This window comes from Lycorma delicatula, chromosome 1 (assembly GCF_047948215.1).
Source record: "Lycorma delicatula isolate Av1 chromosome 1, ASM4794821v1, whole genome shotgun sequence".
Taxonomy (NCBI): domain Eukaryota; kingdom Metazoa; phylum Arthropoda; class Insecta; order Hemiptera; family Fulgoridae; genus Lycorma; species Lycorma delicatula.
In genome coordinates this window covers 45,201,995-45,219,080 of record NC_134455.1, presented here as the reverse complement: position 1 = coordinate 45,219,080, position 17,086 = coordinate 45,201,995, and the positions used below count along the sequence as shown (strand labels likewise).

Sequence of the window (17,086 nt, the reverse complement as noted above, 5' to 3'; positions counted from 1 at the left end):
AATATAAACGACCAAAACAGAGAAATAGATACGTTAATCTTACCATATTAATTTTCAAGAAATCCTGCATCTTGAGATTGTATTGAATTCTACAGTTAATTATAATAAGTATATATTTAATTATACTACAATTAAGTATAATGTATATGCATTCATACTTCAAAATTTCAAAACAAAGAACAATCTAAAATAAAATGAAAATAACAAATTTTTCAAAAGAGTTATGTAATTATAAAATTCAATACCAACTGAAGATGCAAGATACCGCAAAAATCAATTCTTAGAAATTAGTATGGTAAAATTAACTTACCAAATTACTGTGTTTTTGGCCAGATTGCATGTTGTTAGTAGTAACATCTTGGCCTTTCATCTGGAGATCCCAGGTTCAAATCCTGATCAAGCTTGGCATTTTCACATGCTGCAAAATTACCATTTCACCTCATACTCCAAAGCAATACCTAACTGTGGTTCCAGAGCCAGCAAAAAAAACTATTTTTAAGGCTTAAAAAATGTATTTTTCTTTTATGAACCTAAATGATTTTCTTAAATCTTTTTTACAAGACTTCTAGGACATATTCTGTGAACAATGAAATCAAGTAAAATTTGAGCTATTTGGTCAGGCATACCATACAAGTACTCCTTTGTATACTGTCAGTATCTTAAAAAACCTACTGATATAGATACTATCATCCAACATTAAACTTACATTAAAGCAATTCATCAAATTGTCCTATAATACGCATTTGTACAATGGAACATCTCCCATTTCCTTCCTCATAGTGAACATTAACTGCCCTTTCCTTAATTTCCTGGGCCATTCTCTCAGAGAATCAACAATCATTACAATATTACTATAAGCTATACTCAGCCAACGGTGAACCTCAGCCGCAGATTTTGCTTGTTTGCAAAAAAATTAATGATGCTACATACCTTGCAACTGACAGGAACTGTAACAATCGTCTTCACATATGAAAGCAATTGTCCTTTAATAGAACCTACTATTAAGTAATACAAAATAAAATTAAAATTGACTGTATATGTCATAATATTTAAGCTTAGCTGATACCTACGGCAAATATACTATGTTGCTCTGAAAACTGGTTTATTTGTAACACCTGACTGGAGGTTTTTACTTTAGGATTTAATCACAACATTAATGCAATGGAAAATACTTTTTACCTGCACTTCTTCAACCTCTGGATAGAAAATTTTCTCACAAATTAACTGGGCTATTCTATCTCCTCGTTTTACTGAATATGCCTCATCAGCATGATTGAATACAACTACACCAACATTACCCCGGTAATCTTCATCAATAACACCAGCTGAAAAAAAATATTTAAAACTGAGTTTAATTAAGTATATGTTTATTACAATTTTTAATAATTCCAATAAAAATGTGTTATTAAGTATGAAATTAAATTTAGCAGTGAGATCTGAATTCAACACATAAATGAAGACAAGACTGTTTGATTGAAAACATTACAAGACAGGTTTTTTAAAAAAGTATTTTAATATAAATTTTGGAAAAATTAAAACTAAAAATCAATAGAAAAATAAGTGTTAAACACTTACAAGTAAAAAAAATAAAAAAATGAGATTAATATTCCAAACCATGGGAAAGAAATAATTGATAAAAATAAAATGAGATCACGATTCACATTCGTCATTATTTAAATGTAGATTATTTATTAATTTTGACTAGATCACTTAAAGGATAACAATTTAGTTTAATAAGAGTATGACTCCAGAATGTATAAATCGGTAATACAAGTAACAAATAATTTTCTTATTTTAATCTGCACATAATTATACATTATATACATCACATCAAAATGGAACCGCCACGGATAAGAATAAAAAAGGAACTACCTCAGAATTTGCCTAGATGGATCAGTTCTAATACCTTGATCAGAGCAAACATCACAGAATAAACAATTAATTAAAAGATAAAAACAGATGTAATTAATGTCCTATTAATTATTCAAAACATAAAATAAATGAAATAAGTAACTATATGAAGTTTTCTGTAAAACAAAACCTTTACTTTTATTTCAAATGAATTTGTGAGAATATCTTTAATATATTTTGGTAATTTATTAAAAACAGCAACAGAAATATAACAAAGTCCTTTCTCATAAGGTTGAAGTACTATACGAGTTACATGAAAACATTAAAAAAGTTGTTAGATTTGATAGATTGATTTTTTATTAAGAATAAGTAACTAATAAAAATATTATGTTAAAGAAAAAACACAAGGGTTAAAGTTAATGCATAGATATATATAAATTAAATGTTTTCATTTATTAACTATTGGTCTACTTAAATCATTACCTCTGGACCAAACAATGTTTTTGACATCATCCATTTTTGTATTTGAAAACTTGATAGGACTCCAAGAAATAATATTATATTTCAAAAAGAAATATGTATAGGCATAATAAATATTTAATGATGACGAACTGAGCATTTTATTAGGATGCTTTAAAACAAAATAGTGGTTTGATTTTGTTACATTCAAAACCAACTGATCATCCAATAAAATTTGTCACGTATGAAAATAAACAGTAATTTTGAATTATGGACAATAGAAATATTTATTATCTTCATTATTTAATGGAACTTTTGTTCACAATTATCAATGTGTTATCTAGCTGAGAATCACACGGTTAACAATTTATCTATCTATACTTAAAGTTAGATGATTGCAACCCATCGAAAGAATTAATTACTTTTTGAACTATTAACAGAATTTTCCTAATGTGAATATATATTTGGAATTCTGACATTGCTACTTTTTACTACAAAGTATGTTGAATCTGTAAACAAATAAAATGGCTGAAATGTATTTAATGAATAGAAAAGCAAATAGACCTACTGCACAGCTGGATTTTGCAATGCCTTCATTGCAAAACTTATCCAGATAGACAATCTTCCAGAAAATTGTTCATAAAAATCCACCAGCTGTTATGCGAGCCATTCACAAATGATTAAATAAGTTCTATCCCACACCTTCACCTGAATTAGAAGAGCGGGTTTTGAACAAATTTGAAAGATTGTCATGCTGAAAAATCTCTCATCAGGAAAATATTTCTGGACCAAAAACACCATAAGGAATACTCTTCAAAATCGATTGATTTATCCATATTACCTTCAATGTGTTCTATACAATACAAAAAAAACAAAAATCATTTGGTTCAGAAAGAAAATTAAATATAACTCATGTCTCAAAGTACAGCTATGTATTTTATTAAATTACCATCGAATAACATCAATAGCAACTACCTACAAATATTTACAATTTCATTGTGAAGTTTAAATGTGTGTCTAAAAACATTTTCTTTGGGTACGAGTGAATAACTGATGAGTCTTGTGATATTCTGTTGTAGTGGCTTTTCTCAACTTCCAATTCTTTTTAAATTAAATTTTTTTTTAATTTAAATAAGAATACTAAAAAAGTTAGTATTTTCCCGCTCACAGGTTTCATTTTTTACTAGAAAAATAAATGTAAAAGTAAATAAATAAAAATATTTAAATAGAATAAAAGTGTACCCATGAGAAACAGTATGAATGAGTAAAAAAATTAACTGCACAATACAAAAAATATATTATTTAATTTCTTTTAAAATGGATAGACTGAGAAAAATACAGTAAGAAAACATATTGCAGAAATTACCAGAATGACTGATGTATGAAGCAAACACCAATCAGGTGTATTATATTGTATAATGAATAGTTGCATTCTCACATGCTTCAAACTAAGGTGTTCCATTACTGTGTAGATTCCACTGATTTGTGATGGTCTCCCCTGTTACTACAGATCAGCAAAGTTTGACAATATTTCTGTTTCTGAGATACTTAGTAAAATAGTTCCCAGTGCCATCATCCTCATTTTAATAAGCAAGTAAAATGAATTTGATAAACGTGAAAATTTTGTAAGTGACCAGAACAATGAGGAAATTGGAATGGATTTTGTATTAATTTGTAGAAGAGATGGGTGGTCACAGTCCAAAGATGTAGAACTACTGGTGAAGACAGCAAACAATATTAGTTTAATTTAGAACTTGAAATAAAGCAATAATAAATGATTATTTTGTACAATTCCACAGAAAAACAATCTATCCAATAAGATCTGTTATATAATAAAGAAAAAAGTTAATAAATTTGAATGAGATAACTACATTATCAGTACTAATCTACTGTTCATAACACAAAAAAGCTACCTAAATTGTAAGCAACACAAGGCTTCGTCAGAGTTAAAAAAAAAGACTACATATTTGAAGTTCACGACATAAGAGAAAGTCTAGCTAAACTATTATGTGTAATTTTACTCCTAAAACAACGTATAACAACTTATTCTTCGCTTCCTATTTCTTTCATTAAACAAAAAACCTATGAAATTCTCTAAAATCCTTTTCAAGTTTTTTTATACTGGTATCTAACCTATTGGTGTAAAAACAGCATTTTAAGTCTTTTGAATAGGAACAATTTTTTTTTTTAATCTTAGAACTCCTTTTTACTACAGCAGGACCAAAACTAGTAATATACTCAAAAATGCAAGAATTTTTCTTTGAAAGGCAAGTATTTTGTTAAAAATTACCTGATACATATTGAAAGATGCCTACTTAAAAAAAATGGGGTAAATTCAGTTACTTTTTTCCTTAATTAATAGTTGTAAAGTTTTTGAATAATCATTTTACTGTTGTTAAATATAATTAAATTCAGGAACAAACTTTAAAATTATCCAAAATACATTAAAAATTTGAACCTATTTGAAAATTTTACATTTTCATTTTACATTTTTTTTTTTAACTTTATTTGAAATTATTACAGTGATGAGCTATTAGTTATGTAGCCAGACTTAATCTTTTACTACATGGATTGCAGAATTCAAACCCTTTACAAAACAGTTATTTTATATTTCGACACAAAACAGAATTCTATCACTTTTATGCAATAAAGTAAGTTACCTGCAATATCCAAATGATGTTTCCATGATAAACCTGAACGAGGTGCAACTCTTCCATAGCAACCTACAGGTAGTTCAATCTGTAAATCTGTTTTAATTAAAACTTTACCATGTGCTGGTATCTCATAATCATATGCACTAGAATAAAGAAAAAAAATTGTTACTAGTAACTTTACTTGCCAATGCATACAATATCAAAAAACCAGAATAAAATGTATTATATAAGTATGAATTTTGGTAAAACTCAAAATAAACAAGCATGTATAAATAAAAAATGACAAACTAATACATCCAATGCAAGAAAATACTTTACTTAAAAACATGTATTTATATACTTTATTAATTGTTAATGAAGCAAAGCAATTCCCATTTCATAACTTAAAACCACATCTCTCCCTTACTTCTGTGGAAAAGTTTTAATTGAATAAATATACATAGTTGTTAACATACACCTATCATAATTAACAATATGCAAAGAATTAATATTTAATATTAGTAAAGCAGTCATTATAATGCGAATATAAACCTTGTTGTTTTCTACTACGAATTATAAATCATAAACTATGTAGAATGAGTTAGCTGTTGTTGGATTCCTCACTTATAAAACAATTAGTTCATAGTAGTTGCATTATTCAGAGGAAATATACCAATTTCCTTCAAGTATTATACTGGAAATTAAATATGGTTTCTGATTTCTTAGAACCCAGTGAAAAACATGTTAAAAATAAGGTTTGCTTGATCTAGTAAAAAATCCTATCACAGTTGTGTTCAGCAAGTCTTTTTTGGGCCAAAATAAATTAAGAAAACAATTTTCGAAGCAGGACATAAGAACTTATCCAGAGTTTAAGTTTGAATTGAAATAACTGGTTATATTATAACAAAAGACTGTACATTGTGTAAACATTAAGATCTGGAGAAGCTGAAGAGTAAGGCCTATCCAAAAATTCTCAAGTGGTATGTTTTATATTAATTCCTTTTTTTAAGTTCAATGGCAGATGAAACAGATGACTGTTATGTCAGGGATCATAAAAAGAATGAAACATTCATTATTTGACCCCCGGGAAAGAGAATTTTCAATGCTAATTGTTTGAGATTAATATAAAAACTAACTCTATATATATATATACATATTGTATTTTTATAATTAAAAACCAACTTGAACAACCCAAGTACAAAATTACAAAATAAATGAAATGACACTTACATTAATTTTTTTTATTCCAAATGCACTTTCGGGGGATCCTGCATCATCACTTGTATATAAGATATATTTATATAAAATTACATACCAAACATAAAAATTTTTAATTAAAATTAAAAATTACCATCATATTACAAAAACACATGAAGTCAATTAAATAAAATAACTACATATATATAAATATGGCATCATATTAAAAAAATTTAAATTAAATAAATAAATAGAAAATTTATACTTTTTAACCTACATACCAGGTTACGTAGTAAATATGTAATAAACAAATTTTCTATTTATTTTATTTAAAATTTTTTAATTATGACACCATATTTATACATAGTAATTATTTTATTTAATTGACTTAATATGTTTTTGTATAAACGATTGTAATTTTAATTTAAACATTTTTAGTTTAATATGTCATTTTATTTAAATATATCTTATATACATTATCCTGTATCATATATTAATATATGATGTGGGATCCCACGAAAGTGCTTTTGGAGTAAAGAAAAATAAGTAAGTGCCATTTCATTTACTTTTTAATTCTGGAACAATTCTAGGGGAAAATTTAGGGGAACAATATGGGAACATTTAGGGGAATGAAGCAAAAAAATTTGACACTGAAACGCTAATAACAGATGATGTGGTCAGGAGGGTGTATCGGTTGAGGGTGGAAGAAGAATTGGAAAGAACAGTACAGAGGACAACTGTTGAGGAGAAATGGAATGAATTAAGGCTGACAAGGTGGCAGAGAAAATTGTTGGATATCGTAGGGCAGAAGCCAAGGTGGTTGGATGGATGAGAAGTGTTTAAAGGCACTGGAGGAAAGAAATGTAGCCAGGGCCAGGAAGCTGAGCCATGAAACAAGAGTGAGTGTTGATGCCTACATGGAGTAAAGGTGAAATACCATTAACTGTGTTACAGAAAGAAAAGAGCATTTAAAAGGTGTGGAAGGAGATTATGGTATTTGCTGAGCAGGAAATCCACAGAAATTGTTTTACAGAGTATGGAAGGAAAAGGTGGATTTCAGCCTAGAACAAATTTTTAGAAGACAGCCCAAAAAGGAGTACAATGTATTTACAGTGTATGAATGTTTGTTCCACCGTAGCAGCTCAACAGCTTTTTTTTATGAGGTAGAGGTAAACCATTTATGTACACCCCCACAGGGGCAGTGTCAGACTTACAACAGGTTCTGCAAGATGTTATTAAGGTGCATATGTATACCTGCGCCCTGCCGACTAAACCTAACCACCCCCCCCCCCAGACTGGTCCAGTAGTTAAGCATTGCGCAGCTCCGTTAGGTGCCTTCAAGGTTGGGGGATCCAGATTACCTGTGCATCATAACCCTCGCCCATCCCTGTTAGAGAGGACACACACAATGGCTCAGCAGGAGGTTATCCTTCACCCATTCCTTTGCTTCACCTGCAATGCAGGACTTGAGACATGCACATCAGATCTGACGAAGACCTCTTCTGTTCTGAACTGATGCTATTTTACTAAATTCCTCAGCTGTTAAAATACCAGATAAAAGTTTGGAAACCTGCTCACATTCCTTTTTACCTCTAAGCATGAATCCAGTGGTACTTTCAGGGGTTAGCCAGTTAAGACCCTGACCAAATCTTTCTGCATCCTGTCGGGTACACCTAAATATTGTGTGTATTGACTTAGACTCAACAGCTAAACCGATTTAGATGTATGACTCGGCATTAGAATCCTTATGTTACTGGGAGTGTCATAGGCTGTATAAATATGCATGTGTATATATATACATATGTTTAAACAGATTTTAAAATTGAAAAAACTATCAGATGAATGAGTCGTTTTTGAATAACTCGCATCTCACATATGAGATATGAGGTTATTGAATCATTCAGAATTTAACATTGAGATTCAAAAACGACTCTTTCTTCTGATAGATTTTTTTAAATCTATCATTTGATAGATCAAATAATCAATTCATGTATCTAGTATTTCTTTCTATACAACTGCCCAAAAAGGAGTGTAACTGTTATTTTTTATATTATGTATGTATGTTCCATTGTAGGTCAATGACTGAACTGATTTAGATGTATGACCATGTGTTGGAATTCTTTTGTTACCAGAAGTGTCATAGGCTATATAAATGTGTGTGTGTGTGTGTGTGTGTGTGTGCATGTGCGTGCATATATATATATGTTTAAACAGATTTAACAAATTTGAAAAAAATATACAAAATTGTCACTCGCACATTCTTTAATTATCCTTTATTAAAGAATAATATTTGTCAGAAATGTATTTTTTGGCAGTCATGTTTTTTAATTTCTAATATTTATTTCTTGTTGTAAGGATAAAAAAGGAATTTCATAGGAGGGGTGGAGCAGATTGTTGGAAGATGGAGGGAGTATTTTTGCGAGCTACTGAATAGGAATGGTGAAGGGGTGGAAGAAGAGGCAGATACTGTATATTTAAATAACTATAAAGCTCCTGGAGAGGATAAAATTACTGCTGAGTTTATTAAGGCTGATACTCCCAAACTAGCTAAGTTTTTGCATCAGTTGATTGTGCAAATATGCAATGGAAAAAAATGCCAGCCAATTGGAGTTCTAAAGTTGTGTGTCCAATGCGTAATAAAAGAGAAAAAACTGATTACTCAAATTATAGAGGATAACTCTGCTGAGTATAGTGTATAAAATGCTTGCTAAGATTATTGCTTGTAGAATGGTACCCTATATAATGGATCTTGAGGGATTACCAATGTGGATTTAGGCAGAATAGATCATGTAAATTAGACCAAACATTTGCAATTTATATGTTGATTATAAGCAGGCTTTGGATAGTGTTAAAAAGAAGGGTTTGTTTAACACTGACTGACTTCAGAATAGTATGCAAGCTTGTGAGATTGATTATGATGATTCTATGAACTACTGATAACAAAGGTAGAGCTATAAGGAATGCTGTCTGATAGTTTTTGAGCTAATACAGTGTTAAGGCAGGGTAATGTGTTATCAACCATGTTTTAATATTGCCCTGGAGAGGGTGATGAGAAATACAGTATATATTGACAATATTGTCTTCATTGTCAGAAATAGGAATTTTGGAGGAAGGTTTTTAACAAAACTAAATACATGCACTGCAGGAAGAGGGAACTTCAAGGAAATCAGTATTCTGTAGAACTAGAAATAAGATTGAAAGAGTGCATAAATTCAAGTATCTGGATGCTGTCTTTACTGACAAAAATGATATACACATTGATATACAAATGATATACAAAAATGATATAAAAACCAAATGGAAATTAGTGTTTTTATGGATTGAGCAAATTTCTGTCATCACAGGCAATGTCAAGGAAAATTAAGATACAGGTTTATAACAGTAATTAACACAGTGGTTTTGTATGGTTCATTGATATAGGTAATGATAATGAATGATAAAGATATGCTGCATCTCTAGGAGAGAAAAAATAAACGGGCTGTAAAAATGGGGAGTGGAGAATACAAACCAACCAGGAATTGCAGGAAATTTTTGGCAGGCAGGATCATTTTTTTTCTGTTACGTGGCACTATTGGCACTTTGTTTGGAATATGTCTAAATATGGGATGGAATAAAATCATAGCTGCATGGCGTGTCATTACCATCTCCACCGCACCATAATTAATTTTTTTATAATATTCCATTCTTCAGAAATCATTCATAGAAGTTGAAGCCTTCATTCACTGTTATTATTACCTTCATAAAAACATAATTTTATTTTCTAAAATGAATTTACTGCAATTAACCAGTCACATTCACAACAATGAAACAGCTATTCAATTCTTGCAAAACAAAGGTTTTACACAATCTACATTTATGTGCTAATGGACACGAAATGAAATTACACATTCAAGGCAAATTTTATTTGAATAAATTCTTCAATATATTGTGGAATTTATTGCGTTATGTGTTAAACATGAGAGTTAAGTGTTCAGCATAGTTTTTAAAATACTTTACAGATTATTTTTCTATGAACAGCAAGTCTTCTTTTGGATAACTTAATTACAAAAGAATGGGTGAAAGTCTGCATTTTACCATTTTATTGTTTCTTTGTGATGTTTCATTAGTTTTCATGTAACAGTATGTTATAAAGCCATTATTATTATTATTATAGGTGACATGACTAAATGATCTAAAAGTTTACCAACTTTGCTGTACGTAAACTCAGCTTTCAAATGGAAAAATGTTGTTCTTGTGATCAGATGGTCATAGATTCCAAACTAAACAAGTATGTGGTAAAAAAAAATGCATGAATAATGCATAAAAAAAGTAATGTTGAGCACATAAAAAAATCTATTTTATTACAGAACTATGTTCGTTTTTATTATCCACACATTAGTTCTAAGTACAAAATTTAACATCTTTCTGCAACTTTAACAGAAGAAAATTCAAATTAATAATAAAAAAACACAAATTTAACTCATCTATCTCTCATTACATAAGACATGAATAAATAATACTGATTAATATGATGAACAGAACCCATTCAAAAGGAAAATATAAAAACCCCTAACCTCAAAGCAATTAGATTAGTTAGGTATCATGAAACTTTTATTGCATACCATCAAATATTTATTTTAAGTATCCCAATACAAACTGTTAAAAAAGGCAGTTCATACTGGTCAACAGTATTTTGTAAAGTTGCATTTTCAAAATGCATTATACAAAAAATCTCACCACTAAGTTCCCCTTTAATCTAAAAAATACAACAGAAACGTCGACAGAAAGTCTGTCAAAGGTTACCGGAGAAAGAAGTAATTATCACAGGCCAGCACGAAATCGGTAAAGATTATGAAACCGATAACTCGAGTATTTTTGAACATAATGACCTTTCATTGTTATTTATTCCTTAATAAATACAAACAAAAGTTCTTCTTGTAATTGAGCGTAAAAATTAACTTGAGCACAATACTGACTAAGCTATAGTTAGTAACACAAAGAATACCTCATTAAATCCAAGCCGGCTGCTCGTTGTGATCCTCTCTTAGGCCCTATCGCATGTTCTGTTAATTTCACGAAACGCAGAACTGCTTTACTTTCTCCAGGCATTTTAAGTAATGTAAGAATATGGTCAATTAGTGACAAAATCAAAGCAGGTGAAAACGAAAAACCTATTTACGAAACAAAACAACGCAGGGCAACCACTTGCTCAAGCTCCGACATAAATGAACATAACACTTAACAAGTGTTTTCCCTCCAAGACTGTTCCCTCTGAAATAACACTGTTGACAACTGTTAACAAACAAATGTATGGATATATTAAATATTTTAGAATACATATAGTATAATATATATCTACATACCTTTATTTACGATATACAGGTGGCCAACGAAATGATCCAACATTTGTTTTGGCAATAATTATTCAGGTTAATAATTAATGTGTTTTTGTTGACAGAAATTCATCGGAAGAAATCCAAGCAGTGTGTGAATAGCAAGGAATGAGGTTTTTATCAGAGAACTGTCACGATGTACTTGAATTCTTTAGCGTTAAATGATTGAATTCGGGCAGTTAAATGCATATAGTGCTTACATTGTTCAGATTGAACTCGGTGAGGTCGCTCTTCATACAGGGTTGGTTGTTGTTTTACAACATCCATATATTGTGTCCGGAGAACTGCCAAGTTTTTCTTCTTGGAAGTGATTCTATTGTGCTTATAAAAGCATGTCTGCTTTTGTGTGTAGACGGCAAATGGATTGTGTCTTCATTCGACAGCGCTCTAATAATCACCATGTTGTCCGTATGAATGTTCGGAATTTGCATCTATATGTTGTAAGTTCATACTTCAATCATGCTGATCGTCATCTTGAAATCTGGGATAAAATCCTTCTATTCTCTGGTACCAGTCCAATCCTAATTGGTGCTGATGTGAACGTTAAGTGACTACTGTAGCATAGCGACATCACCGATGATAGAGGTGAATTCATAGCGGGCTTTTTAGGCCAATACGATCTACAAGTATTCAGTGTGTCTGGTGAGTTGCCCACCTACGCAGGTAATGTGGATGGGCATTGGTTGTTTGGTGGAACGAACATCGATGTTACGGTTGGTGGATTTACTCCTGCCAATTTCTGTAACTGTAAGGTGGTGGATGACTACTCGAACGATAATCGATTGATTATTTATGAGATTGTTGGTGGTTTGAATGAGCGTTACTGCTGTAACGTTCCAGTTCAGCAGGATCGTTTCCTGTACAGGCAAGTGGATTGGAGGAAATTTATTGACTTTCTTACGGCCAGACTTCAAATTTTGGATCGGGGTCTGGAGTCTTTGGAATTGGAGGACCTGGCAGAGAGTTTGTCGGCGGGTTTCATCGAGGCCGCTGACTCCTCGATTCTCCGCAGTTCACGTCAAGAGAGGCTTGCTCCATGGTGGTCCAGGGAATTGACAGCCTTGAAACAGGCTGTCTGTCGCTTAAGGAAGTCGTATCAATATGAGGGTGATCCTGAACGGCGGACAGTCCTTGTTACAGAATATCGGGACCGCAGATCTCACAAATTTTATAAGGTTTGCACAGCGAAGAGGGATTCCTGGCGTTCATTTGTGCATGAGCAGGGAACAAGGATTCCTGGGGAGTCGTATACAGGGTTTTGGGACACAAACGAAGGAAGGACGTTCTTCTGTCTGCTCTTTTGACCAGGCTTGGTGTGATTTCCGATGCGTCTGGAATCTTGCACAGATTATTAGACGATTTACTACCTGATGACGACGAAGCTGGGGAGACCGCATACCATCTACGGGTGCGGCGTGAGACATCTCATTTTTGTAAGGGAGCGTTGTCTTTGGAGATTACTGAGGCCGAAGTGCGTCAAGCCATCTTTAGTTCAGGTAGGGGTAAGGTCCGGGGCTTTGATGGAGTAATGACGGAGCGCCTTGTTTGCTCGGTAGGGGTAAGCGTGGGAATTATCACGCGTATTTTCAATAAATTGTTGTTTGGCGGATGTTTCCCGGTTTGTTGGAGGAAGGGTATTGTTAAATTGTTGTTTAAAGGTGGCGACAAGAATCCCACTGCTAGTTCGTCGTATAGGCCCTTGACATTAATACCGGTTATTGGTAAGGTCTTTGAAAAGGTTCTGACCCTTCCCATAAATGAGAGGTTCACCTCGCGTGGTTTATTGATGGAGAACCAGCAGGGGTTTCGTCCCGGAAACTGAGGGCGCTATACTCTGTGTGATGACTTGTGACAACCAGTGAGCTGAAATTTGTTCTGGGAATTTTCCTAGACATTTCAGGGGGTTTAATAATTTGTGGTGACCCTCGGCCATTTATCACTGCAAAAAAGAGAATGCACTGTGAATGAATTGCAGGTAATAAAAGTTACTTCAGTGATCAGAATGTGCTGCTCCGCAAGGGCAGGTATGAGGTAGGCAAGACGTTTTCCAAGGGGTGTCCCCAGGGCAGCGTGTTAGGTCCTTTGTTGTGGGTGGTGGAATTCGATTCTATTCTGCGGCTGAGGTTGCCCAGCGGGTGTCGCATTATGGCTTATGTTGATGATGGGCTCTTGCTGGTCGAAGGATGCTCACGGAGGGAGGTTGAGTTCCGAGCCACTCAGGCTTGCATGATACTTGAGCTGTAGTCATTAACTTAAGATGACTTTCAGCCCGTCGCGGAGAAGGCCTGTAGTACCTTCTTTAGTTCTTTAGTATCCTGTATAAGGGCGTCTGTGAGACAATTATGCTATATGCGGTGCCTGTTTGGGCGGATAGACTAAAGTTTAAAAGCTATCGGGACATATTGTTGATGGCTCAGCGACTTATACATTTGGTGGCTGCCGTACGATTTCACGGGAGGCAATTTTGGTAATTGCGGGTGTGGAACCGATAGACTTGATTACATATGAGCAACAGTGTTATGTCACCAAGAAGTTAGATGAGTTAACTATCTGACGAAGTTCGCGAAATTGAACAACATGGCAATGCTTTGTGGCAGGCCAGATGGGATGAGGCAGAGAATGGACGTTTTACGCATGATCTGTTTCCTGATGTTGTTAGTTTGCAGGGCGCCTCTTGGGTGCACCCAAATAAGAACGTGACGCAATATCTTTCTGGGTATGGTGCTTTCCGGGACAGGAAATGTCCCCTGGTGCAGAGGGGACGCACCTCTGCACCAGGGCTGCAGAGGTGCGTCCTGGTGGACTCAAGAATGTGTCCGCAATGCGGACAATTGAATGATGAACATCATGTTCTGTACGTTTTTTTAAACTATGAATAGATACGCACGGAGACTATCTGTCGGCTCGATATTATCGGGTGAGCACTTGATCTCCGTATCAATTGGCGAAACCAAGCCGAATGGATAATAGTTTAGAATTTCATACACTATTTGTCAAATGAAAGCATTGCCGAGGATATTTAGGGTGCCACCTGGGCTTTCCCGCGTTCTTATTTTGTTTGTTTTGTAATTGGTAAGTTTTTGTTTTGTGGTAATTGCGTGTTGAACTCACTTCTTTTACTTTTGGGTAGGTAGCGGATTTTAGTTCCTTTCCGTATTTTGTTCATTCGTCTTATTTGAGAATAACATAAGATGTGTTTTGTCTTTAGTTTTGTTGTTTTTTAGAGATAGTAGTACATTATGGGAATGGCACATGTAGCATTTGCATGGGTGACATCCTGATTGAGGCAAGAACAAGGCTGAGTTACCTTTTGCCAAGGTTCTGAAGATGACCTCTGGTAAAGCCCATAAGGGCTAGGTATGGAGGGAGTGGCGTGGCGATCAAAACTACCACATGGAGGGTGTCTTCCTTTATGAAGTCAGTTCATGAATATTAGTTTCATCTTTTTCTGAGTGCGCTGTTAGTGTATCATTCTAAGGTGGCTGACAAAGAAAGATTGATTGTTGAACAGCACATAAAGACAGTGTTGTTTTTTAATGAAATGAAAAGTATAGTGCTTACATAAAAACGGTTTTGTGCACATTTTCAAACTCAATGGTCCCCCTCATTTAAAATGATACTTAGACTTTAGAATAAATTTAATAGTGATGGTTCAGTATTTGAGAGAAAGCATGAATGATCTGCCAATGTTCGTTCGTTCTCCACAGAATGTCAAAGCTGTCGGAGCAGTGTTGCTGAGGAGCCCAGGCAAATCAACAAGAAAATCAGCAGCACAACTTGGAATTTCTAGGCGATCTGTGGAGCAAATTTTATAAACTTATTTGCATTTGTATCTGTACAAAATAACAGTGTTACCTAAATTGATAACAAACATCAAAGAATGGCTTTGCTGAATGGGCTGTGAACATATTGTTCACAGCACATATTGTTGAAGACATATTGTTGAACAATATTTGGTTTTCAGATGAGGTACATTTTCACTAGACGGGGTTTTTAATAAACAAAATGTGAATTTTTGGGCTTCCGAAATCCACACTTCCACCTGAAATCCACGCACTTCATGAAGCGCAGCATACGCTGCTAGTATTATGGTACGGCCACTATTTCCAGTCGTGAGGTAATAGGGCCGTTCGTTTTTTAACAGTGAACAGTGAACGTTATCTAAACATGTTGTGTAATAATTTTGTTCCTCAGCTTCTTGCAAAAAGGGTTTCAATTAGAAAACAAGTGGTTCATGCAGGATGGAGCTAGATCACACACAGCTAATGTTGTTTTAGACTTTCTTCATGAAACTTTTAACACAAATGTCATTTCAAACTGATTTCCTAATCGTTTTGTGTATGGACCGAACTGGCCCCCAACCAGTCCTGTTTTTGAACCTATGAGATTATTTTCTTAGGGGATTTACAAAGGAAAAGATTTTCTTTTACAAGTGATGAGCACAACATAATTTCCAGGTACACAGTAAACACGTATTTTACTTTTCTGTATTGCGATTCAAATAAATATCTTGTAACTAAACCAAATGTTGGATCATTTTGTGCACCATTCTGTATATTCACCAAACCATCCATAACTGCATAACATTTTGTTTACTGTAAACATATATTAAGAGATGTTGCTGGCTAACATCATAATTCAAATGAGACTATTTACATAAAACTATTTTGTAACTATTAAATACATTAATTAATGTACTTTGTTGAATTATTATTGCATGATTAATTCAAATAAATAACTTAAGTCACATGGTCTTTTTAATTACTATGAAATTAAATGCTACACTTTTTCAGCCAATAGCAGTTATGCTCAGCTGATATGATCAATATCAATCGTAATTTGAGTGGGATTCTTTTGACCTCAAAGTTTCCTACATACCTCTTCACAAAATAAAATAATTTTGTCATGTATTAAGTCTAAATCTTTAAAATACAATAAAGCATTTAAAAGAAATGTTAGAGATCAGTATTTTCACGATAACTGAATTTAATGTGAAAATAAACAAAGAGACAATCAGCTAAAATAGTTTGAAAATAAATGAGGTAGAGTTGAGAGTATTTGGAATATCAGGCCATTAATAAAGTGTACAATATAATAAAAAAAAATCAATGCAGTTAAAGTATGTATTTAGTAGGAAAGTACTTAGGTGTATACTATCAATTCTTTAGGTTTCACCTTGTTAATATTTGATTAATTTGCCTTAAAAGAATCCATTATTTTCTTTCCATACAACTATAACCCATTTATTTATTCACAAGTCCAGTTTAGTTCAAAAATTCACAATGCAATAAAAATTATTTTAATAATTCTTGACAGTAAGATCTTTTCTGTTTATACGTATTTTGTTAATATGTTTATTTGATTATGTAATCACCAGGCATATATGGTACCCATAACACATCTTATTTCCTCTCTACTATATAAATAAATTAATTTTTATTCTTAATTTAATACAATTGAAAAAAAAGTATGAAGTAGACTGCAATAAGAGCACACACCAATCAATATCAATATCGTTAACACATTCTTGACTGACTTTATCCTCTGAAGATTCTACTTCATCTGAACTTAGCT

At 32.9% G+C, this 17,086-nt stretch overlaps 1 protein-coding gene and 1 pseudogene across 3 annotated transcripts in view; both read right to left on the bottom strand.

Annotated features, from left to right (window-relative positions):
- dUTPase (Deoxyuridine triphosphatase) overlaps window positions 1-11,394 on the bottom strand; it is a 26,806-nt gene extending 15,412 nt beyond the window's left edge. Inside the window, exons 1-3 of one of the 3 annotated variants that reach the window (XM_075354619.1) lie at window positions 11,125-11,394; window positions 4,971-5,107; window positions 1,180-1,325 (exon numbers count right to left, since the gene is read on the bottom strand). In XM_075354619.1, coding sequence (XP_075210734.1) covers window positions 1,180-1,325; window positions 4,971-5,107; window positions 11,125-11,228 — 387 coding nt within the window. In that variant the 5' untranslated portion in view covers window positions 11,229-11,394. Of the gene's footprint in view, window positions 1-1,179; window positions 1,326-4,970; window positions 5,108-10,922; window positions 11,094-11,124 lie in introns of those variants that run through there. The other 2 variants (XM_075354621.1, XM_075354620.1) reach the window with 2 other exon arrangements.
- LOC142317496 (protein MAK16 homolog) overlaps window positions 11,291-17,086 on the bottom strand; it is a 22,061-nt pseudogene continuing 16,265 nt past the window's right edge.